This window comes from Strix aluco, chromosome 16 (assembly GCF_031877795.1).
Source record: "Strix aluco isolate bStrAlu1 chromosome 16, bStrAlu1.hap1, whole genome shotgun sequence".
Taxonomy (NCBI): Eukaryota; Metazoa; Chordata; class Aves; order Strigiformes; family Strigidae; genus Strix; species Strix aluco.
Window position 1 is genome coordinate 1,814,926 of NC_133946.1, and position 25,257 is coordinate 1,840,182.

At 40.7% G+C, this 25,257-nt stretch overlaps 1 protein-coding gene across 3 annotated transcripts in view; it reads left to right on the top strand.

Moving 5' to 3' along the window:
• The first annotated feature begins 2,458 nt into the window (after nucleotides 1–2,458).
• Nucleotides 2,459–25,257, top strand: part of PARVA (parvin alpha) — a 68,484-nt gene continuing 45,685 nt past the window's right edge. For 2 of the 3 annotated variants that reach the window (XR_012625392.1, XM_074842035.1), the window contains exon 1: nucleotides 2,459–2,666. Coding sequence is in view for 2 of the 3 variants with exons in the window: in XM_074842035.1 (XP_074698136.1) it covers nucleotides 2,531–2,666 (136 nt within the window). In the remaining variant the exon portion in view is untranslated. Of the gene's footprint in view, nucleotides 2,667–22,195; nucleotides 22,334–25,257 lie in introns of those variants that run through there. The other variant, XM_074842036.1, reaches the window with a different exon arrangement.

Sequence of the window (25,257 nt, forward strand, 5' to 3'; positions counted from 1 at the left end):
CGTGGGATCATGAGCACGATCGTGAAAGTATTCAATTATCGAATATAAAGCAGAGCAAAAACCTAGCCAAACAAAAATCCCCACTGAATTTCTATTACTGCAGCTTTTATTTGTGGTTAAAATACTGTATGAATAAGAGCTAGGCATTTAAAAACAATATTCCTGTATCTTTCATAACTTAGACCTTATGCATACCTATAAGGCCTTTTGTGCTGAATGCAATACTAATTTAAGGTCATATGTTCATATATATTCCCAGATCAAAAGAAAAAAAAAGTAGCATATGTAGTTCTAAATTTAAGATACAGGGGAAAAAAAAAATGTTGTAACAATCCTCAAAGAGAGACGATGTAAGTGGAAAAACACAGCAATATGTTATACTCAAAGAACTGCAAATAAATTCTGAAAGAAACCCATAAAAAAACCAACCAGTAAACTTAAGTCTGTCTGTCTGCTTTAGCATTAATAAAGCACACAGTATTTGTTTCCAGATCTGATAAAGTTGATTTTAAACACATTAATTTTAATTTACAATTTCTTTTCTCCTTGTGATTTGAAACACCCATAGCTCATGAGTCTATTAAATAAGTAGTATTGCATTTGTCATTAATTTACATATACTGAGTGTAGTCAAATAGGAAAGAAAGATGCTAGGTCTTTTCAGCTATTTTGTGTGAGACTTGGCATGTTGAATTCTGACTTTCCCATACGGCACAACCCAGCACCCGTTACTGTTCATTAGGTATCTCGCTTGTTCTTTCTGCCTTTAACACAAATGTAGTGGTACAAAGGCAAGCAAACTTGTGCTTACCAAAATGCTGTCTCTTCTCCTGTGCCCACAAAATTCTATATTGATGTCTATCTATAGTAGGTTGGGTGCAAATGGAGATTTAATTGGGTCATTGCTCTGTTTGTAAATGCCACAGATTCACATGCATATAAAAAAAGGCTTGACATGTTTGTTTCTCTTCTTTTGAAACAGTCTTTTATTATGTTCTTAAAAATTATTCAAAGCTGTCCATCTCCTAATCTGTACACTGTGTGAGTAGCACTTCTGTAAAAGAGAGTAATGTGTGAAATTTGGACTGCTCTGTAGACAACAGTCCCTAGACACAATCCGTGCTATGGGTCAGAGAGCAAATGTAAGGAAAGGAGAGATTGTGCTAACAGCTTGGGCTCGTTCCTGCTTTTAACTGATGGCAGTATGGATGAATAAAGTTTTTCTCCAGGGCATATACTAACTACATGCAACAGATACGCATTGATGTCTACCTCCCATCAGGCTAACCAATGTTACTGGCTTGTAAAAACACAACAATTATTAGCTGATTTAGAAATATCCTCATGGTAATTTCATTTCACTTATTATATCTAATGGATAGCTAGATATTTGCATGAAGTGTGTGTGGCTTTTTGCCTGAATTGTTAATCGGGTGATTAAGTGGTAAGTGAAAGTAGTGCATCCAGATGACATTAATGCTGTTCCAGTCCTGGGTGCCTCCTGAACCAGTCACAGCAAATTATCAGTTTTAAAGATACTTCTCTCTTAAGCTACTCATCTGCAAATCAAAGCAGAGTTGGTATAGGCAATCCATCATGCTCAGTCACCTTTTTTCCCCACTGGCTTTTATACTGGTCTAACTACAATCATTGGTTTCTTTTGTAGAAGTGGATATGACGATGCCCACCGCCTCTGAGCACAGCTGGAGCTGAAATGCACAGGCAGGAGAGCTGCTTTGCGAAATGCGCTCAGGACTGAAATGTAACTAGTAAGCTTGAACTTTAACTCGCACAGAACTACTTCACTATTTTGTTAGTTCTTTTCTGTCGGTGCTGACCACAGGGTGTAGGGACATCTGCCTGCAGCTGCAATCCTTCCCCATCCTTCACTGGCGAGTAGTTACGGGTGGACTGAGCTGCCTGCGCCCTAGTCCCGCCTGTCTATACCTGCGCTTAAGTTTCGGCACCGCTGTTAAGCCGCGCTGCGGTGCCGGTGTCCCCCATGGCGGTGCGTTTGACGCGCCCGCCCGCGCCAGGGCCGGCTGCGCCGCGAGGCCGCGGCGGTGGATGGGCCACGGCGCGAGGCCCTGGCGCGTGCCTCCGGGTGTGCAGCGGCGGGTCCCTCAGCCGTGAGGGGAGCGCGGGCTCCGCGCCCCCGGGGCTGCAGCCCTCCCGCAGGCCCCGCCCGGCTCCTTCCCGGCTGTGTGAAACACCTTCTCCCGAGCGTGCGGGACCAGACCCCGCGGGCAGGGAAAAACGAGGACCCTGGGCCCGCGGCCGAAGCCCCGGAGAGGGGCAGGGAGGGGCGGCCGGCGGCGGGAGCCGCGCGAGGGGAGCGGGCCCTCCCCGGCGGGCGCGAGGGCGGGCGGGAGGGAGGGAAGGAGCGGGAGAGCCGGGAGAGCGGAGCAGGAGCTGCCTCAAATGCTTGAAATAATTCCGCTTCCGTTCAGAGCCGGGAGCAGCCTCCCACGGCATCGGGGCCTCGGACCCGGCTCCTCCATCCCCGAGCGCCGCCAGCGGCTGGGCCATCATGGCAACCTCCCCTCAGAAGTCCCCTTCTTCCCCCAAGTCCCCCACCCCTAAATCGCCCCCGTCCAGAAAGAAAGATGACTCCTTCCTGGGCAAGCTCGGCGGCACGCTGGCGAGGAGGAAAAAAGCCAAAGAAGGTAAAAATTACAGGTTTGCACGTTTCCTGGGAGTTACCTTAAAATGTGGGGGGGGGAGGAGGAGGAGGAGGAGGAGGAGACAGGGGGAGAGGAAAAGGCTCTGGGGAGCGGGAGGAAGGGGCTGACTGGGGAAGGACGCGCGGGGTGGGGTGGGCAGGCGAGCAGCGAGGGAGGAGCGCGCCGCCGTGTCCCCGCGGCTTCGCCGGGACCGGGCGGGGGCCGCGGCGGTTCTCCCCGCTGCCGGCGCCTAAGGGCGGGGGGAGCGCGGGAGCGCCGGCCCGGAGACACCCCGACCGCCCCCCCCCCCGCCGCGAACGGGGCCCCCGCGCCGGGGCGGGCTGGGCGCTGCGGCCGAGGCGGGCCCGTAGCCCCGCGGGCCGGGCCGGGGTGGGGGGGGCAGCCGCAGCCGCGGAGCTCGGCCGGGGTCAGCGGTCCCCCCCGCATGGGGGCAACGCCGAGCTCGTACCGCGGGGGGGGGGGGGGTCAGAGCCGGGCGGGGCAGGGCGGCCGGGGGTGCCCGGGCCGGAGAAGGGCGCGGTGCCCGCAGGGGGTGAGGGCCGCGGCGGCCTGAGGGCCCAGCGCCCGCCAGGGCCCGAGGCTCGTCCCGGCGGCGGGCGCAGCGCGGCCCCTCAGGAGGGCTCGCCTTCGGACTTGGGGCGCAGAAACCCCAAAACTTGATGCTCAGATCCTCCTTGACGCGTAACGGGGTGCTTTATATTGGTGTACAGCATGGTCAGTACGCATTGATCTGAGAAACCAGTGTAATGCACGCCACTGATTTAATGTTTAGAATAGTAATCGTTCACCAGAGGCTTAAAACGTGATTATTCTTGTACTAAGCAAAAAACCTTTGCCTCATGACCTTTAGTGGACCTTTGAAGAACACAGAGCATATAGTGTCTGGTTCTTTGTCCATACATGTGAACTAATATCCACCCCCTACTGAGTTTGCCTATTTAAAATCCCATGAGACAGGGAATTGGAATTTAACCTCACTCACCCATCATTTTCACAGCTGATGTTAATTTAAATACAATGCAAATAGAGCCAAAGTAATGGTCCCTTCAAAATAGTTTTTCAAGCAACATCATTGCTTGTAAGTGTGAAGAAGGGCATTATGCTCTGACCCTTGCAGACCCTTGCTTCTGATGTATACACGCATAATGAAACCAGGCACAAAGTTACTACAAATACTACAAAAAAGTATTTCAGAGTAGCACCAGTGCTGCGGACAACGATGATACAACTTTGGCGAGTACAGCCGCTCATTCTGTAACTATCACGTCATCTTTCTGAGATGCATGGTCTTGCTTTTTAATTAAAACGCATGTTGCACGATTGTGCTCACACTATTTGGCTTTTTCTGGTCATTGCAGATGGTCCAGAAGTTGATGGAATAGTAAATAATGGCAAGCTTTCTTAGTTACCCACTTTGTTATATTATTCTGTTAGGGTATTCGTGAATATTAGCAGCATTGAACTAGCAACAGTTTTCTGTGATGAGTCTATATTGTAGGTATGTTTAGAGATCTTTAATTTAGCCTATTTATAGTAGATTTAGTATGTCCATTATTATTAGTATTCAACAATACTATTTTTCTCAGTGACAGATATTGTTAAGTCACAAATCTCCAGCAAACTGTTAGAGGCAGCAGTTACTTTTATCCACAATCTTATAATCCTACAAAAAGATGTGTTCTGTGAAATAATTTTTTTTTTTGTATTAAATTTATTGACTGAAACCTGCACCTGCCATTTCATTATCTCATCATGTTGATATTTTCCCTTTTGAGATTTTGGAACAACATTAGTGTTGTCCTTGTCCTTTGTGTTTCCCAATTTTCTAAAGTCTATTTAAACATAACAGTGGTTTGGAGAATTTTTTTTTTTTTCAATTTTGTGAGGAGTTTGTTATTTTCTGATGGAAGAAAAAGTCTTTTATTAAATTCACCTTAACATCCTTCTTACTTCTGCATGTATATGTCACATTTCTTTAGTGGAAGCATATATAGGGGTGAGATTGATAGTACGCCATCTTCCTTCCTTCCTTGTTTGTTTGTTTGTTTTTAGCAGATTCAGATGACTTCAAAGCTGGTAAATCCTTACTGTGAAGCCTGTCCTTTCATCCTTCCCAGTCTTTCCTCCACTAGAAATAAAATATGGGTTTGCAAACTATTAGTGAGTCATCTTGTTTTTCGCAGGCTGTGTCACACATGGATTCTATCTTAAGTTGTGCTGCCACAGCTTCTAGGGCTCCAGGTGTATTTGAAGTCTCACTAGGAACTTCATATAGGAAGTCAGATTGCTTGTTTGTTTAGGCTCTGTTCTTTGATTTTTTTCCTGCTTTAATTGACCTATCTAGTGGCAGGTTTCCTATAGAGATAGGTCTTGGTCACAGGAGAGCACATAGTTATTCAACTGTTAACACACATAATATATTAGAAAGTGTTCAAATATAACTCATAGGCATTGAAAAAAATGTTTTTTGTACTAGCCATGTTTAGACCTTCTACTTTTGTAAACTAGCATGAAGTACTCTTAGATGGCACCTTTAGTTTTTCTTCATATTTTTTGTAGAACATCAGGATCTATTCTCTAATGCAGTTAGCTAGTCTGATATAGATATCTACCCCATTTTGTTGTGAATGTTGATCTCTAATCATGTAAGGTCTCTAAATACAATGAACTGTTAGTAACTCTTCAGAAATAACGCTGTGTTTTTTTCTGTATAGGGTATTCATTTCCCCTTTTACCTACTTAGTCTTGTACTTTGTGATTTTGATATTCCAGTAGAGTAAATCCACATTCTGGATTTCACCTATGTCAATATTTCTTCATAAGGCAACAATTCTGTCCATCTCAATTTATTGTTCTCTTTAATGTATGGGCAGCAGAACAAGTATTCTTTTAGCTGAATGTAGACCATGCAGAAGATGCCTCTGTCATCCCAGTCTTCTGATCAGCTGGGTTATAGACCTGGCTAGACCTATTATGGTTTTTTTCCAGATGTGCACTCTCAGGGGCTACCAGGGGGCTGCTGCATACACACCTCTGTTTTGTTCCTCTGCTACATGCCCCTCTGTTATAAGCCAGACCATGCTCAGGGTACACATCTGGAATCAAAAACTTGGGAGCATACCCAGGTCTTAGAGCTTAGCGATAGATCAAGAAAGTCAGTGGGACTTGCTACATTTGTGAGAAATAAGGGGCAACTGAAAATTTCCCTGTCTTTCAGTTGGTGTAAGTTCTGCTGTTATACAGAGGACAGAAACTTACTGATTTACTTCTGTATTTTACCACAAGGGCTAAGAATTGGTGTTTTTAAATGCAAAAATGTTTTATCTCTTGTAGGGAGTACACTAATTACATTTTAGTACTGTCTGTGTTATATATGTAGCTAACTGTTGTAGATGGTATATGATTACACATATATGGGGTTTGTATTTATGCTATCAATAGGTATTTTGATCATTGTCAAAATGGTATTTTTATATATTGCAACAATAGACCCAATGCCAAAATACTCCACCAAATGAAAATCCATTGAAGTGACATTATGGTGAAGAGCAATGAAGATTATGTATAAAGAGAATAAAGTCTATGTAGTTTTAGATGTAGTAAAAGTAGTTTATAATACACTATAAAATGGATTTTCTGTAATAACATTAATTTATATATATAAATATATAGCAAACCTTTCCTCATGAACTTTGAAGTTCTTCGCAGTGGTAAGTATTCCACCCATGTTAGAGATGAGAATGGTCTAGACAAGTGAAATGAATTCTCTCATATCACAGTACAAGTTGTTGACCAAAACAGAGAGAGTAACGCAAGATACTGTTACTTGAAATACCACACGTGATGTAAACAGGGATTAGTCATACCTTAAGACATATGTTAATCTAGAAAATACATTGTCATTAAATATTAGAGAATATTTCATAAAATCTGAAATTTGGAGCTCAAATTTGCTTAAGTTGTCATCTGTCAACATAGTGTCTTAGCCTGGTTTTCATTTATGGTATCTCATCACCATTGGTGTAATTTAAGGATGAGAACATTGTACTTTAGTCTTTCCTGTGAGAGCGTGAGCAGCTGCATCTTTAAATAGCGTATAAATTCTGTTAAGGTAACAAAAATTACAAATGATTAAATATGTTTGGAATTAACTATAATTAGCTTTTTATCTTGTGATATTGAGAAAATGGTGATATAATACTGGAATATTTGATGACCTGTTTACAACTGAATTGTCATATGCAAAAATTATTTGCAGTTTATAGTAAGATTCCATCCATTTTACTCCTGAAAACCATTCAAAGACTGAGCCACCCCATATATACTATAGGAAGATTCCAGTCCTTATCTATCAGGAGTTAAGAGGCATGGTGGAGCTTATTGTATTAGCAAAAACCAAACATAAATTAAAATTTTTTGTAAGCTCCTTATAGTAGTCTGCATTGTCTGCAGACTACTGCAATGTCTACTATAGTAGTCTACATATCTTCTTACAAGTGCAAGGAGAGAACAGAATGACCTCTTTTTTTAGATGCAGGGAGTGTGTGTTGTGTTATCTTATGAATTTTTCATGGTGGGTTCAGTAAGGTCATGTGTGATTGTCCTCCTTGAATTTTCCTGGCCTGGCAATTATAGACACAGAAATTTCACTCCTCTTAATAGCTTACCTCAGTGGAGAATCTTAAGAATTGGCTTCTGACGTGCTAATAAATCTGTGACACATTTGGGAACGGAGAGCAAAGTTCAGAATTGCTTAAATTGCATAGGAGCAGATGGGAAACAGACAGCTTGGACCCATGAATTTGGTAGAGAGCAATTACTGCTCATTGTACAGGCTCTGTCAGTTTTCCAATTGATACGACATCAATTTCAGTAATTTGACTGCTCTTCTGCCTAGTTTATTTGGTGTTGATGGGCAGGAGAAGGAATGAATTTTCTTCTAGCTTCCACTTATGATATTTTTTCTTTTTCTTTTGTATGCTTGTTTTGATTTAATTTTGGTATGTGAGGTAATGGCAGACCATATTCTCTGTATGCCTAAGGGAAGAGTATGTTAACAGTCTAAAATATTCTTCATCTTTACTTTGTTGCCATCATACATTTCATAGAATAGTATGAAATTAGAACAAATTAAAAATATAAATTAAGAATAAGTGTAGGGTGATGAGAGCTTTGCAGGTTAAAATTTTTGTCTTTTTGGAATCCATGACTCAAATGCCTTGCCTTGACTCACTGACAGAGAGATCACGCCTTGGTCTGGCTATGGGCATTTTACTATGAAATAAGTGTATTTTTTGGTATACAAGTAGTGTTCTGCTGAATTTTAATTGACATATTTGAATTATTTTCTTTGGACCTTTTTCTGCAACTTCTTTTTGAGTAGGGTAATGCACTGCTGGAGCAAAGGACTTTTTTTCATGTCAGTAGACTTTTGTTTTGCTTGTCTGTTTCTCATGTGAGAGACTGGCTTAAATGCTTTGCAGGCTTTTTGTACTGCTCTCACCTGATGCTCTATTTAACATGCAAATGAAGCTGAAAGAACTGATATATGTCTTACCATTGTATTTGCTAATATGTAGTGCAAACAATGAAAATGGGCCACCAAATGCTAATTGTGCTTTGAAGATGGCATATAGGGTTTTCAGTGAAAAGGAAATGGCATGGGGAAGGCTTTATCGTCATTTTTATATCAGTACTTTTGAATTTCTATCTTTTACTGCAGCATATCAGTACACAGACCCTAGGCCTTCATGTGCCATCAGAATAGCTGAGCAGCTGTTTTTGATGTCTGGCATAATGTGCTTTACCTCCAACCCTAGAGCATAGCAACTGAATGTGCTTACAATGTTTCCCTTCTATACTGTGTTACACATCCCCGTGTCCCTGGTGTATCGCCACAGGCGCATCCTAGACAGCTGCATAGCTGATATCGGACAAAACCTGTTAGTACCACCATTGAAATAATTACTGCCTTGGAGCAAGTTCTCTTAAGTAGATAAAATATTTCTGTTAAGTGGAAGGAACGTGGAAAGTAAAAAGAAAAATAGAGGAAGGACTCACCTGCTTCATTTGTCATTTCATTGCTGTGAGCCTTCTGAGCCCGTCTACAGTGTATGAAAGGAAGAGAAACTACTCAAGGGGGGAGAGAGCATTGGGGTTTTGTTTCCATCCTTTGAATCCAAATTGTCAGGGGATATCTGGGGAGGCCCCTCTGTTCTGACCGTTGAAGGGTTTGCTTGGTAGAAAGAAAGATAATTGCTCTGAAACGCTTCTGTCAGCATAGATGGAACACCCAACTGTTGCTTATGCTGTGATGGCAATAACCCTCCAGATGCAACTCTCAGGCATATATGTACATGGCAGCTCCGGCATGCTTGAAGCTGTTTGTCATCTGTCAAGCCATGCTGTGCTGGGTTTGTTTGGGTGAAGGAGTAGCTGCTGTATAGCTGGTAGCTTTTGGGTCTGTCTCTCTTGCCTTCCTGCCTCTGCCTCCTCTTTCCACAAGTGCTGCTCTTTGCAATAAACAGAAACTAGTCAGCACTGTTAGCTGTTATCTGCAAGATACTGTTAAGCATCTATTATTTTTTATATGTGGCTAAATCAAGGGCCAGGTCCTATTATGCTAGGTACTGTACTTTCACAAAGAGTGCAAAGAGCCCCTGCAGGCAATAATTTACAACCTAGAGCTCTATCTGTATATCTTGCATATTCTTCTGGCTTTTTCCCTCCTGTAATCTGCGTTTTAACATTATTTCTGGCATTTCAGTTTTGCTAGGACTCATTATCTCATTTGGAATTTTACGTAGTGCTTTTTCTTTTTGTTTTTGGATTGAGACTTTTTTTTTTTTTTTTTTTAATAGACTCTGGCTCTGGTTGTTTCAGAGAAAGATACGAAAATATTACCTGTGAATGCATTTCTGAATCTCAAAAGTCACAGATAATCCCAAAATTATTCTAAAAAATTAATTGTTTTAACCAAATATTCATGTAGGGCCCTGTCCAATTATGTTTAGTTCATGTGTTTCATCTACAGCAATCAAATGTGTAGGAACATGTGAGTCCCAGATGCCTGCATTTTTGCCAGGTTATTGAGTCTCTATCCAGAGGTATTCTATCATGGTAGAGCTGAGTATATCAGTGCCTGCTTTATGTGAACGTCTCCTAGCATGTGTAAATATATGTGAAGGGGTTAGATCATATAGGATTGTAAAATATAGGATATGTAAAATGCGCTGACAGCATTGAGATTAGCACAAAACACAGCAGTGCCAACCTCTCCTCTGCCAGAGAGGAGGCAAAGGGGCCCTGATGGAATTTTTATTATTTTTTTTTTACTCTGTGGGTGATTAAGTTCTGAAACTTATTGCTATAGAATGTTTTGGATGCCAGAAATAATTTTTGAAAGGGAGGGGGTGCTAAAAGTGGGTCTGGGTAGCTTCTAGATGGAAAAAAAAAAAAGTCTGCAGTGGCCCACATGTGAATCATGTAAGCCATCAATAGACATTTCAGATTCAGAAATCATGAAATACCTACCATGAAATCCATGGCTATTTGGAAGCTTATACCAAGGGAGAAAATTCTGTTGGTTTGCCTTTCACTGTTTGTATTGTTAAGAATGCATTTCTGCCAGGGTCCAGGACCCTGGGCTTTGATCTGCTGTTTGGACCCATACAGCCAGAGAACTGTTCTCTAACTACCTGCATGTGGACATAGAGCCATTGAACTCTTGTGTTTGCATTGGACTTCCAAAAGCAGCCCTAGATTATGTGGGCAAGTCAGCTGCTACAGAAGTATGCCTTCTATTTCCTCTATTTTTCCCATTTGTGCAGTTTCTTCATCATCTGAGCCTATAGGTTTCATAGAGGATAAGACTAAACTTGCATGGAATGGGTTAAAGGAAGGAGAGTGGTGAAGAGGAGCAGAGCAAGGCGTCTGGCTGCAAGAAGCAGCTGCTCTCTGAGGTGCTGCTGGGCTGGGAGGAGGGACAGGGCTGGAGGGCAGGGGGAGGGAAGATGTCTGCCCATAAGGCTGTGTCCATCCCCTCCCCTCCTCCCTTCAGCAGCAGCTGCTCCCCCTCTCTCCTTGCACTGCCTTGGCCGCAGTGGTCACTGCTGAGCTCTTTAGGGTGAGCAGACATGGATGAGGGTGCTTGGTGGTTTGGCAGTGCTTGTTGCTACAGCAGCTGTTCCCCATCTGTGGGGAAGGGGTGGTGGCCACAAGCTGCCAGCTGGACCGTGCTGTCATAGGGACTGACAAGCTTGGGTTGCAGAATTATTGAACAGTTACGGTTGGAAGGGACCTCTGGAGATCATCTAAAGATTCAGGTGTCTGATGGTTCAGGATCTCAGTTGAGGGGAAGTGGACTGGTCTGGCCCACCAAGCTTGTACCTCTGACTGGCCTGGTGTGATGAAGGCATGGTGACAGCATACTCCGTCAGTTCTTTTCATTATCTGCTGTAGTTGGCTAGATGCATAGCAATTATCTAGATGAAAGGTAGAAAAGATTAAAGTGGTGAAGTAAAATCAGCATTAAACAAGTGGTTGAAGAGCCTCCAGTGCTTCCAAATTACAGGACAGAGCCATGGAAAGAAGAAAAAGAAAACAGCTAGAGACCAGCTTAGGCTGATGTACCTTTATTTCAATGTTAATTTTTTCTTTACATCTTCAGATTTAAAATATGCTATCCCTGATTTTAGACTCATAAAAGCATGCGTCCAGTTTTCAATGTGAAGGTGGATATAACCAAGTGAAGCTGTAGAAGAGAGTAAATATGAAGTTCTCATTTTCATCCTCAGTAAAGTGAGCATGCTGTCAAGGGAATCTGAAATTTTAGAACTCTTGATGTTTCCCTTAGCTTTTAAGGAATCTGCCCTGAAGGTAAGAGAAGACCAAGAGACTCTGACCAAAGTTCTCACTGGGTTTGATTACTGCTTGTGGGGTTCTACATCTTCTGAAACTCCTCAGCTTAAAGGCAGCTTCTGTAAGTACAGGTCTGTGCTTCTGTGAATCTCCCTTGGACAGAATCTCTGGGATATATCCTACTTTTTCTTTTCTGTCTTCAGTGCCTTCCTCAACCATTGAACCACGCCCTCCCTGCAGACTGAATAGTTTAATACTGGACTTTCTGCCTTTCTCACTGAGATTAAGATAAGGACAGTCCAGTTCTTTTGTTACTTGACTGTATCTGAGATCAAGTGCTTCCTATTAACTTAATCCACAGAGTTCTGCAGTCTTTTTCAGCAAATGCTGTTGTTGCTGAAGATGAAATCAGCAGTTGTAGGGGCACAGTTCTTTGCGAAGTGAAACTTTAGAAAAGTGGTTGAGGTGTACCTAAAATATTGCCGCTTTTCCATCTGCTGCTTCTGTCCTCCCCACACCAGTTCCTATTAAAATATGTGGTGCTGTTGACTTGTATCCCTAATGACAGGCTATTCTCTTAGCTAAACTGCAGCCAAAACCAAAAAAAGAGATGACCCTTGAAAGGACAGTTAACACTGCACTAAGTGCAGTCTGTGCTGTGCTGGAAGCAGCGTGATGCCATTTTGCAAGAGAGAGGATGAGCTGGAAGGCAGGATATTTTGCAGTGCTTCACATTTTCACTTGCAGCTCTTCCAAATGAAGGGCTGGGGTAGGCCTGAAGGCTTAGCCTGCTCTCTGTGTATTCCTTGTGCCTTCCCTGGCTTGTAGTAGTTTCTGTGCTTGTTTTGAGTGTGTAGCTGTACTCAGAGCACTGACTAGGCAGTCAGAGCCTAGCTCTTTATACGTGTCATCATACATTTTCTGTTTGGTATGCTAATACTTATTAATAGATAAAATTACTTGGTTTTAATACCCTTGTCCCTCTTGGGATTGGGTGTGTCATATGTGTGTTCAGTGCGCCAGTGAGTTAATTCACTTTGGTGACCGGTCTGAAATACAAACACAAGATGTCTTGGACCAAAAGCAAAATCAGATCAGCAGCCTTATGTGAATCCTTAGCCTACCATGCAACTACCCCTTGACAACCCGTGCTCAGGCCAGAGAAAACCAAGGGCCAGAAAAAAAAAGAAAAACAGAGATGTGACTGGTCAAGAGTGAGTTGTATTGGCAGAGCTGTATTAGGAAGATTAGCTACCATCTGTTCACCGAAATCCTGCACCTGGCTCTAGACTGTGCCACTGTTCAACCAAGTGATGATCTTACTCGAAATATAAAAGAATTGCAGAGTTAAATAACAAGGCTCCACAGTCTCCCAAACGTTCTGCTTTCCTTTTAGTTTTGTAGTAGTCCCTGTGAAATAATTATATGTGGTGCTATAAAACGTTCTTATCATGTATGTGGATTTAATACAAATTTAAAGAGAGCACATGGGTCATGAGTTAGCAATACTGCTTTTCTTTTAGTCTTTGCACTTCTCTTCCTGATTTCTTATTGATGTTTGTGTTAAGCACCACAATAGTGTACCATGGTTGACAATATCTTCCTCACCTTGTTTTTCTTAAATAATTATTTTTGCAAAAGAAAACACCTGAAATATATTTCTGCGAGTCATTCTTGGTAGTTGTAGTCATAGTTAAGTCCTTTTGGCTTCTGTGATTTCCACTTAGCATAGCAGTGGGTGAGATTAACCTTTATTCATAGTGAAACCTATGAAATTCCACTTGGAAAAAGGGACTTTAGTCAGGGTGGTAGGAGAGGAGGTGCAACAATTGTCAGTGACCAGTGATCCCCTTCAAAAGCTTTGAGCAGAGACTGGAGGGCATGGTAGAGTGAGGAACAGCTGTTCATCACCAGACCAGTAGAGATTTCCCAGACGTGAAAATGCAATTTCATACTGCAAAAGCTTTGAGAGCATCAAAAATCCTATATGTAGTCTAAACATTATAATTTTCTGAATGTTTCTGTAGTATAGGGTTCGTAATTTTTTAATGGAATATGTGTTCACAAGAAGAAAAATCTGTCACCACATTTTTGGTATTTGTACAGAAGTCTGTAGTATTTGAATCTTTTTGGCCTGCCTTTGTATGCAGTAAGACAACTTTTAAGTTCTCTAATTAGAGCTGGCCTCTTGTCTTTGGTGGCTGCAGCAGCGCACAAGCAAACAATTCAGGTGAAGTTTATGCTAGAAACAGGATAGAGAGAGGGAGTTGTGAAATAAGTTTTTTCATATGTGTTTTTCTGTATTGTCCTTTGGAGATACCAGCTTTTTCCACTAGCCCTGTTTCTTTGGTCATTTTCATATAGTGCTTTGCTGTGTTTGTGTCTACTAAAAATATGTAAAGCTCCATGTTACCAGTGATGTTCAGTAGGTAGACTTCAACATCACTCTTTTCAGATAGTGTGCAGGTAATGACTGCTGGTTTCTTTTATGTTACAACTTAATGCTCCAGCTTCCCATTTACTGCAGAGGAAAAGTTTAAGTTGCTTGTCATGGCCTGGCTGCGGGCTCCCTGGCCCTAGCTTCCAAGAGCTGTCCTGCCAGTTGTACCTGCACTTCTTTAGCACGTGATTGATTGTATCCCTGAAATTACAGATAGTAAAAGACTTGGGTGTTAAACGATCATAGGGCTATGGTGGACCACCTTCCTGGCTCAGCAAACAGGCAGGCATCATACTTTACAGACAGATGGACAGGGGTACAGGGAGCCTAGAGAGCACATGTGCAGCAAGGGTGGATGTTAAGGTCAGAATTTCCCAGACAAGAATGTCTAAATTGCTTTGCCCTACTTATCCAACTGTGAGCTGGATTAATGAAAGGGACAGTTTAGACAGAGAAGTACTTTGGGTACATTTAGAGGGAGAAGAGAGAGATGTTTTCTTTTGTATCTGTACAGGTGGTCCTTTTGAAGCAAGCCAAAATAAGCTTCCTCACCTGGGTAACGGCCTGAATAGGTTGGCAGGGTGTGAATCCATTTTCAATGTCTGTAAAGAAAAGCGTAACAGTTTGCCAGTGTACAGCCTTCCATTTATTTTTTCTTAACAAGTTTCTTCTTTGGCCATCGAGTTAGGCTGAGGCCTAATAATTTTTTTTCTTTTAACTGTAGGCAGTTCTAAAGCATCAAACTATTAATAGTGAAGTATTGGTTTAGAAGAACACTAATGCACAGGGGATTCTAGAGCAAATGAGGCAATGCTGTCAATGGTTCAGATTGTTCTTAATTACAATAATGGCATTATAGGAGCTGCAGTTGCTGTCGGGCACAAAAGAAGATAATGATAATGTCAGAGTGCTCAGAGTAAATGTAGTATAATGTATTGCAGTACTGGATTCAAAAGATGATATGCCTAACTTGTCGTCAAAGTGCATGAAGAAGAAGAATGGTAAAAGGCCAGAACAGTTTTTGTTGTAACTATGTAGTTCAGGGTTTTGAGTTTTGTGGTTTGGTTTCTTTTTGTGGCCTGTGCTTTCAGGCTTAAGAAGAAATGTCAGGTCTCATGTGTTTAAATGATATGTATTAATTTTACTAGAAGGTGTGATAACATCTGCCCTCCCCACTTGGAATAAAGAAAATCACTCTTGCTTTGAGAAGGAAAGGAAATATGTATTGGCTCAATACTCTCATACCCTCAACACATTTGATATTGATATAGAATTATTATATTATAGAATAAAAGAACATGAATATGGTAGATTTGGCCCTGAGTCAGAAATTGCCCCAGTAGCCTCTGGAAATATGTCCAGATCTATTTGATGCATGTGATCCCTATTTTATAACGAGACAAAAAAATTCCAAGCCTGAGTTTTGGGGATGTTTCAAAGCTGGATTTGAATTTATGGCTAGAGGCCAGATCTGAACTGTAGCACTTGTAAACATTTTAAGGCCGTATGCTGTGCACTCAAATTCATTGCTGTAGAGTAAGAGACTTTACTGTTTTACTGCAAAATAAAACATGCAGCAAAGCAGCTCGTGGTCTTGGATTCTCGTCACTGTTTTGTTATAGTGCTCAGTTATAGATAAGAACAGATAATAAACTGGAAAGTAGTGGCAATGTTCCTCATTATACCACAAGCGTTCAAAGTGACTTAGTGCCTTGCATACTTCCTAAAAACTCGTTGCAGTGGTGGATTGGATGGGAAAAAAATATCCGGCATCTGGTTGATTTGCGTCTTTATTATTTTGCTCACGTTTACCTGACTTGAAACAGTTACTCACAAATGAAACAATTTGTGTAGAAGCCGAATACATATTTTTCAGGAGTTGTCTCATGTACAAAATGCCAGTGTGTAAATAAAAATTTTCCGGAACGGACAGCAGGGTGCAGGTGCTCTGTAGGGCACAAGGTGGCTCCAGTTCACGAGGAAAGCTGGCCTGAGCGAAGTGCCAGTTCACAGGAATCAGCTACAAGTGTGTCAGAACGGAGCTCAGCATTTCGCTGTATTGCAGGTCAGGTATTTTGAATATGAACTGAATGTTAATGGGTCTTTGGAAGAAGACAGTGTCTAGTCTTAGAGTAGGACTAGTAAATTTAGATTGCATTTTGCATCTTGTATTTCCTTTTTAGAAGGAGTTACCCCAGTGGATTTTACCAGATGTTCTGAGCTAAGTTGCTTTTGTCTGAGTTAAAGGTAACAACTCTATGTGCAGAACAGCATTCCCAGGGTAAGCTATGGAGAAAACAGAGTTGGTGTGTACATTAAGAGCAGAAATGTAAAGTAAGCTAGGCAGAGGATGAAACAGAGATTGAAAGGTTCTTGAGAAAGGTTTCTATCAAGCAGGTCATTAAAATTTAATGGGTAGAAGAGAGAACAGAGTAAGTTGATAAGAAAATCCCATATCATAACCAAACTTAATCAAAAAAGCTTTGTCTGTTGTTGGTCTTGCACTCTGTAACAACAGCATTTTTGTTTTCAGTCTTTTAGAAGTGAATTACTTGTCCATTTCTATTTCCAACAAAATAATAGCTGCTAATAATCTGCCCTTAGAACACCTTCATCTGAGCATTTCTAAACACCTGAAAATTTTTGAGTGAGGTCAGAAAAGGAGAAATGTTCTATCCATACCATCTGCTTGGGGCAACTGAGGCAGAAAAAGATGAATTGAGCTGATTTGCTCATGTAATCTTCTACAGGGTAAGAAATAGAAAGGAACAGTGTCTCCTAATTTCAGTGTTTAGTCTTGTTCCATTACATAGTGCTTTGTGCCATTCACAGTTTCTGTTGTTTTTTTAACTCTCTGTTGCATGTCTTGATATGGTTTAGTTTTTTGATACAAAACCAAACTTTTAACTGAGTTTTTTAGTTTGGGTTTTGTTTGTGGGTTTGGTTTGGTTTTTTTTTAATTTGGTGTTTAATTTCTTTGTTTGTGTGAACTAGGCAGAAGTTTTCTGGGTTTTGCATTTTTTAATTTGCTTTACATACTGTTGTAGCAGTCATTATCTTAGATAAATATATGAAGAAATTGCATTTCTGAATGTGTTGTTTGCCTCTATCCCAAAGAAGGAGGATTTGGTTAAGAGGTTTAAGCTGTTTTACTTAATAACAGTCTTTCTGAAAGTAATGTCAGGTGTTAAAACAAATTCATAAATCTAACTTTGCCACATAATTTATTTGAAAAGTCTTGAAGCTTATAGTTTTCCTCTCTAACATCTAATGTTAAATACAGCAAAACAGATAAGGTACAAGACCGACGTAGAGTTAATATTAAAAATAAAATAGTGCAAAGCACCATTTTGACTTAGTAGATTTTCTGTATTTTCAGTTTTACAAATGAATTTTAATAAAAGTTAACTGTGGGCATGATTATAATTAGTGACTCCCCATATTAGATCTAATCCCTTTGTTCTTCATTCAGACAGAATGCCCATTAAGGTTAAAGAAAGTTTTGACTGAATAAGGAATACAACAACTGGCTCTAGTTTTAGTACATATAGGGCCAGATTGTGGGTCATGGCCAGCTTAAAAGCGTACAGCTCCAGTGACTCCAGATCTTGTGCATAATAGGCAGATCCTTCACACTGTTATGACGGTACTTTATTAACATGTCAAATACAAAGAAAAAAATCTGACAATTTTATGGCTGCGCAGAATCTTATTAGCATGTCTTAATGTTTTGTGTTTCTGAGCTGAAATTATGCAAATATGTCTTCAAAAACATTTCCCTGTTTTCATGAGAGAGTGAAGAAAATAGAAGTAATCAAAAATTGGAATTAAATACTCGAATAGTTTGGCCAATTAATAAATCTGCAGTTGCAGAATAGAAGGTCTGTGGGCTGGAGCTGGCTCTTAACTTAATGTTAACTTACATTTAATTAGCCAGACCAGATGGAAGCTGGCTAAGCTTTGCATGAAGGCTTGTGGGAAAAAGACATAATCTTCCATTTTGTCAAAGGAACTAATACCACAGATTAAAGGTCGGTGTTCTTTTCAGAATTTAAGGAGTGGATGCATAGTGGCTGACAGCAAGAAACAGCAAGGGCACTAACAAATTAACTTAACCCCTAGATGACTAGTATGCCAGGTCTACTTTATTTGATTGCCCAGTTCAAACCATTAGTCTCCAGTTTCAGTAATAAATCCCAGAGAGATAAGAATGTCTGTAAATTTTATTCTTTTGTCAGGAAAGCAGAGTCGTATGTAGACAGTTAGCATGGATAGAGAGTTGAAGCTCTGGGAAAGGTTTCTTACTCAACCGAGTAAAAATTCATGCTGTTCAGATGCTAAGGACTTGGGATCAGTCTGACAAACCACTTAATTCCTCGCTTAACAATAAGCATGCAAGTAGACAAGTCAAGTAGACAAGTCAAGAAACCATTCATGTGCTCAAAGAGGTGCATACATAGATCAAGTTAGTGTGCAGAGCTTAAGGACTAAATCAGGCACATACTATGTTAAGGCTTGAAAATGTTGTAGAAAGCGTGAAGCGGATCTGTCAGATTGAACCTTAAGCTGCAAGAAATTAAACATTTTAAAAAACGGGGAAAGTAGAGTCCATTAAAAAGAGAAAGAAAGAAAGGGGTTAGGTTTATGCTAATTGAGCATTTAACCAGTCTTTAGGGATGCTTCCTAGTGGTTTCTGCAAGGTAGGAGAGAATTCTTTCTGAAGTGAACAATAATAACTTGCATACCAAGAAAATAAGGCAAACTTAACGTTGCCATGAAATATCAAATGCCAGATTTCTGTGCAGAAAGTAAGGTAACTCTCTGCCGTAGATAATAATTATTATAACTTTGGTCTGCTATCTTTGTATATCTTTTTTACAGTGGAAATACTTGCGCTTGGGAAAGGAGGCTGGGAAATAAGCACCTGCCTTTTTTTTAATCAGATTTACATCTGTGTTTATGTCCAGCAATAGAGAATTAGATATCTGGTGGACTTTACCAGCTGAGATGCAGGCACCTGTAGAGCTGGTGGGTATCTTTTGGATACCCAAATACATACCAGATCTCGGTGATTAAATAGCTACTTAAGATCCCACAATGTCTAATCCCCTGTTAGTCTAACACAATGTATTTTTAAACACTTAAAAACAAGCCTTTCAAGACATTCTGGAGCTTGCCTCTATTTTGTAAAACTTTTTTGCTACTAGACCATCTTGCTTAGTTTGTTGCATCTGAACTTTCAGATAGTGGCCAAAAATCCACTACCATTTGACAGTTGTATCACTTAAAATTATTTGGATGAGATTGGGTCAGTTCTTACGAAGAGTAGAATATCTTGCAAATCTCAGTTAATAATCTGTGCTTGCTGACAGTCCCAGGAGAGAGCCTAGGGAACTGAATGAACATGAAAACTTTGCAACCTGTTTATGATTGCCTTGTGTAGATTGAGATTCGATATGCTGAGGTGAGGAAATCTGTGCTGCTGTTTACTGTAGCATTCTTAGAGTGTGGATAAAGACAAGACTCCAGCCCACACTCTGCAAGGTGCACAAATTAAAAAAATTAATTTTAGGGGGGACAGCTTTTCTACTGTATCAGCTGAATGGGAACACATACGGATTTGGAATCCTACCAAGTACTTTGAAAGCTGTATTCACATGTATGTATGCTGATGCTTTCGTCTCTCTTTTAATTTTTAAATAATTACATCCTGGGGATGGAAGAAGAAGAATTTTACTAGTCACCATTTACTAGACCACATTTAGCTACAGTTACCAAATGGTGGCGTTGGAGATACCACAGTTATTTTCCATTTTGAGTTACTGACATATTTCAGATACCACTTGGTGACAAAATATTTGAAGGGAATGGTAAATTTAAAAACAATTGTAGTTGCAAATGGCGAAATTAGCATTTACTTATCAAGTGGCTCACTTCAGCCGTTGTAAACCCAGAGAAGTATAGGAGAAGGCAGTGCGCTTTTGGGAGAAGCATAGGTAGTATGAAAATACTTTTTTTTAACTTTCCTTTTCAGATAAAACTCAACACTGCACATCTAAACGCAGCTTCTGTTCTCTGATAAATGCCTACTGCCTCATGTGGAGATACAGTATAGCTCAGTCAGATTTGTCCCAACAAGTACATTTGAAGAGAACGTTTAGAAACAAGGTGATTCATTCACCTTTGATAAGTGTGTTAGACATCTTTGGGTGGGGATCACCTTCACATTTGTAAGGGCATGAGTACAAATTCTACTTTCATTAAACTCTGTTACAAAAAACACTGTTGAAATCGGAAGAGTTTGGGAGCTGCCCTTTTCATGGAAGTACAGTGCAGTATGGAACTTGCCAAAAACTAATGGATTGTTTGCAGGAAATTGGAAGTTAAAGTGCATGAGTCAGTCTACTTCAAGGCTGAACAGTTTCCACTGAACTTAAATAATGAATGCCAAGACCTAGGGACAGTACAATCAGCTGCAGCAGTTTTCTTCAGTGGTTTCATCCAGGCACTGTAGAGGATTCTATGTTTAGTGGAGTCCTCCTTGTCTTTTAGTTCATCAGGTTTTAAAAGTGTTAGCATACATTGTTGTTACTGTCATTGAAACCTTTGCAGAAGAAGCAGCAACCCAAGCATTTTTATTTTTGCTTCGAAGCAGTTACTACAGAGTATGGGCTAGAATGTGCAGTTACAAGGATTTCATATGCAGAAAACAATCACCCACTTTCATAATATCAGTCTCCAGAAAAGGAGAGGATCATTTCTTTATTCAGAAGTGATATATGTTAGCTTCACACTCTTCTTATCAAAGTACATGTCACTTACTTCCTGTTGTGTACAAGGATTTTGATATTTTGATATTTGATATATCAGAGAACAAACAAAATAATTCTTAATAGATCGTATGTCCAGAGCACATTTGTGCAATGCCGCTTTTTACCAGGATACTAAATGAATCTAACTCTTTGTAGGAATTCAAGAAAAGAACGAGGTGCTCCAGTGTATGCACATGGCTTAGATTTCCTTAATGTGAGTTAGTTACTTGATGCCTGTGTTTGTAAAGAATGGCTGAGGGCATGCATGGCCTGGTGAATTCTTTGCTCAGTTCTGTGCTCTTGCAGTGGGAGGCCTGTTCCCCAATTTGTATCAATAGTTGAACCTTCTGAGCATTTCTGGGTTGGAGAATCACTGTGTGTACCACAGCCGTGGGACTTTGGATTCATACAGGCAGTGTGACAGGAGGTGGATGATGTGTCTCCATCCATTGGCAACTGCTCGTGACAGTGTCACTGCTGAGCTACAAAGAACACTGTGTGCCTGCAGTCACAGAATTACAGAATGGCTGAGGTTGGAAGGGACCTCTGGAGGTCACCTGGTCCAACCCCTGTGCCCAAGTAGGGCCACCTAGAGCCAGCATGTCCAGATGGCTTTTAAATATCTCTGGGGATGGAGACTCTACAACCGCTCTGGGCAACCTATGCCAGTACTTGGTCACCCTCACAGTAAAAATATTATTCCTGATGTTCAGACAGAACCTCCTGTGTTTTGGTTTATGCCCATTACCTCTGCTCCTGTCACTGGTCACCACTGAAAAGAGTCTAGCTCTGCCTTTTTCACAGCCTCCCTTCAGATATTTGTGCACATTGATGAGATCCCCCTGAGCCTTCTCTTTTCTAGGCTAAACAGTCCCAGCTCTCAGCCTCTCCTCATGAGAGATGCTCCAGGCCATGAATCATCTTTGTTGGCCTTCACTGGACTCTCTCCAGTTGCTCCATATGCCTCTTGCACAGGAGAGCCCAGACTGGGCACAGTACTCCAGGTGTGAAAGTGCACGTGCAAAGCTCTCCCCTGTGTCTCCACTGCTTTTCCACCATGCACAGCATCCATGCAGCTCTTCAGCTGTGCCTTGGCCAAGAGTGTGGACGTGAGGTTTTAAGAAAATTTGAGTATGTTGCCATATGAAATTCATATGAAGTTGGCCAAATGTTTCTTGGTGAGATTTACTCTGAGTAAGCTTAACGTTATTTAGAAGAGCAATGAACCACTTTTTCAAATAGCGAATAGTCCTGGATCAGGAGGAAAGAATTTATATTCTTTTTCTCTTTTTTCTCTTCTTTCTTTTTTCTTCAATTAGATGGAAACATGACTGGGGTTTTTAAAGGCAACTAGAGAATTTTGCTGCACTGACTCAATATAACATTCTGTTGCCAAGTGTCTACTATTTGTCTCTGAAAATCCCAACCTGAAATGTGCCCACCTAGAGCACGCCTCCTAAATAATGGCTACAGGCTCAGCTGTATTCATTTACATGCATGGACCAGGGTGCAGCTGCTATCCCCTTTGCCCCCCAAAGGTAAGTGTTTCCTCTGGGTGTTTCATTGGAGAAGACTGTCTAAAGGCTCCAGAGAAATCTTACCATTTCAGGTCTTGAAAGAAAAGCTGAATTACACCAGTGGGTATAATTATCTGGCACTTCTCTTATGTTTACCATCTAAATAGGAATGTTAGATTTTAATTTCTTTTGTTAATTTAATATTTCACTTAATAAGCACTTTTTAAATAAATAGCAACTATCTCTCTTATATCTGCTAGTTAGCATAAAAAGAGGCAAGCAAAGGCCCGACCAGCTGAGCACTTACTGGCCAGATATGTACAGCTGTAGATGAGTATGAGACACATATGATGGCTTTCCAGAATGCTCTGCCAGCCTCCAACAACTTGTCATTGGCAACTCTTTTTATGTACATTTACTAAACCTCTCTCCAAATATTTTCTTGGGTGAATTTTCCCAGTTGGTCTCTGACCATGTGAAGTTTTCTTCAGTGTGCTATATAAGGAGTTTCTTGGTTTTACCATGAGCTTTCTGAAGACCCATCCCTTAATGTTGGTTGTATTTTCTGGAATGCTGTTTTTTGAGTGTGTATTCCCTGCTCAGCTCTGCTGAGTGATCACGTGGTCCTGCGTGTGCATGATTTCATGTGCACAGCAGGACTTTAGAAAGTTCCAGCATTAATGCCCTAGTTTCATTAATCTTACAAGCTGTCTGAAAGATGGTCTTTTTCTGATCATAACCCCTGGTGTGTCACCTCTCTTGAGCCAATTCAGGCATTTGTGTGGCTGTGGATTGAATGGGATTGGGAACTGACATAGGTTAAAACTAACCTTTTTTTGTTGACTGGTTGGTTAGTTTTAATCTGAAGCTCTTCCTGGTGTGATTTATCATAAAGCCACGTGAATGCTTGTGCAAGAGATGATCATGTGGGAGTGAGAGTGAGCAACAGATTTAGGAACAATGTGCAATCACCCCTTTCAAAAGCAGTGGCCGTGGCACAGGTTCTTGTGTTAGGTTTGGTTATTTAATTATTGTGTGCCTCAGTTTCCAGATACATGAAGCGAAGCAGTGCAAGGAGTCACTTTGAAAGACCATTTGAGCTTTCTAGATGAAAAATGTTAAGGGTTATTAAGTGTGAATGTGGTGAAAGGCTTAGCAGACAGGTGTGGCTTAAAGAAATGGTTTGAAATCCAGCAATTTAGGTCTAGGTTTAATTGAAAGTTGTAATCCCAGCAATTGGTGCCAATGTCTTCTAGGATTTAAATCTAGCGCACTGAAGCGTGTAATTTAAGGCTTTGCAGAACAGTGTTGGAGCATATATGCTTATCACTCAGCACGTGTTAGTATTATTCCTGTGGAATGCTCTTAATTAAAATCCAGGAGTTGCTTACAGTGCACTTGATGCTTACTATCATGAGCGCTCAGTCAAATTAGCAGAAAAATAAATTTAAAATGAGAATTATTTTTCTCGGAGGTATAATATAATTGGCAGATGCTTTTGTAACTGATGTTAACTTAAAGGAGGTTTCAGCAAGAGGCTCCTTGTTGATCAAATTATTTCTGTTTTCCTTTTCCAAATCCTAATATTAGCTTTAGTATGAGGAAAGGAACTTTAAGAAAGTACACCAGAAAACAGAACACTTTGGCAGTGAAATAGCCACTAGGGCATGTCTAGCTTACACATTGTACTCCAACATCTCATACTTAAAAGCTAGATTTGTTTTGGAAGTTACACCCAGAAAATCTCTTGATAAATTGGAGGAATTTTTTGCCTTTTTTTTTTGAAGGGGAGGAACACACACCAAAAAAAGTGTTTTGTAATATGGTATTGCTCCTTTCTAAAATTATATATCGGGGGGTTTTTTGGCTAGTGGATAGTTGGTGCTCAGTAGATAGGGTTAATTGTTTCAGTGTGAGCAACCAAAGTTTTCAATATGAATTCTAACTTTTTGACCCCATTAATCATAAAACTGCCTGACCTATCTTGCTTACTGTAACACTGCTTTTTTTTAATTGTTGAGTCATGAGCATATATTAAATACAATTTCTTTAAAGATAAAAAAAACAGCCCTGACTGCATTTAAAAAGACTTTGTAAGCTAAGGATTTAGCATATGTATGTCAATGCATACTGCAGTGGGCTTTTGATACAATAGTTTCAATGAAAATTAGATCCAAATTAAAGTAGACTTTGAAAAAGGGTCGTGGGCACATGTTTCTGGGAGTGGCTGGAAGAACTTAACTGTAGGGGAAGGTTCAGTCATGTGTGTGCTCTACCTAGAAACCAGATAGGGTGATGTTTCTGGTTAAAGCAAGATGCAGAATTTAAAGCAAGAAACCAATGAATATGAAAATTAATTTTTGTGTTTACCCAAAAAGTAAATCTCCAACTATGCGCTAATTCATTTTCTTTGCTTTCCAAAAATATTTTTAGCAATTAAATAAAAAGCATTAAAGTATTTCAACAAACCAGTTGGTTGGATTTTGTTTGTTTGTTGTTTTTTGTTTTATAATGCCATTAAAACTTCTTTGGAGAAAAAAAACCTCTTGGGGACTAAAACCCTGCCCTGTGTTACAGCCAGCACTTATGGGGGCTGCAGAGCTGTTTAACCCACTCTGTGCACAGTAATCATAGAGTTAGAGATGAGAGAAGACTGAACAAAGACTGATGACAAGATTTAGTTCTATCTGTTGTTCAGTTCAAAAACAAGTGTGTTTTGAAGTCCATAGCCTTTTAAATGTATAAGAATATTTAACTCCTGTATGTCTGTGAAGCTGTTCTGCTTCAAGGCACGGGAGATGCTGCTGCTTTGTATTTCAGAGCGCTCCACAGAACTAAAGCGAATCCTGGCAGTGCTCTCCGTGGGCTGTGATTCCCCCATGAGTGGGTGGGTGGGGAAACTGAGGCACAGAGCTGTGATCTGACTTCTGGTGCACCGAGTTTCA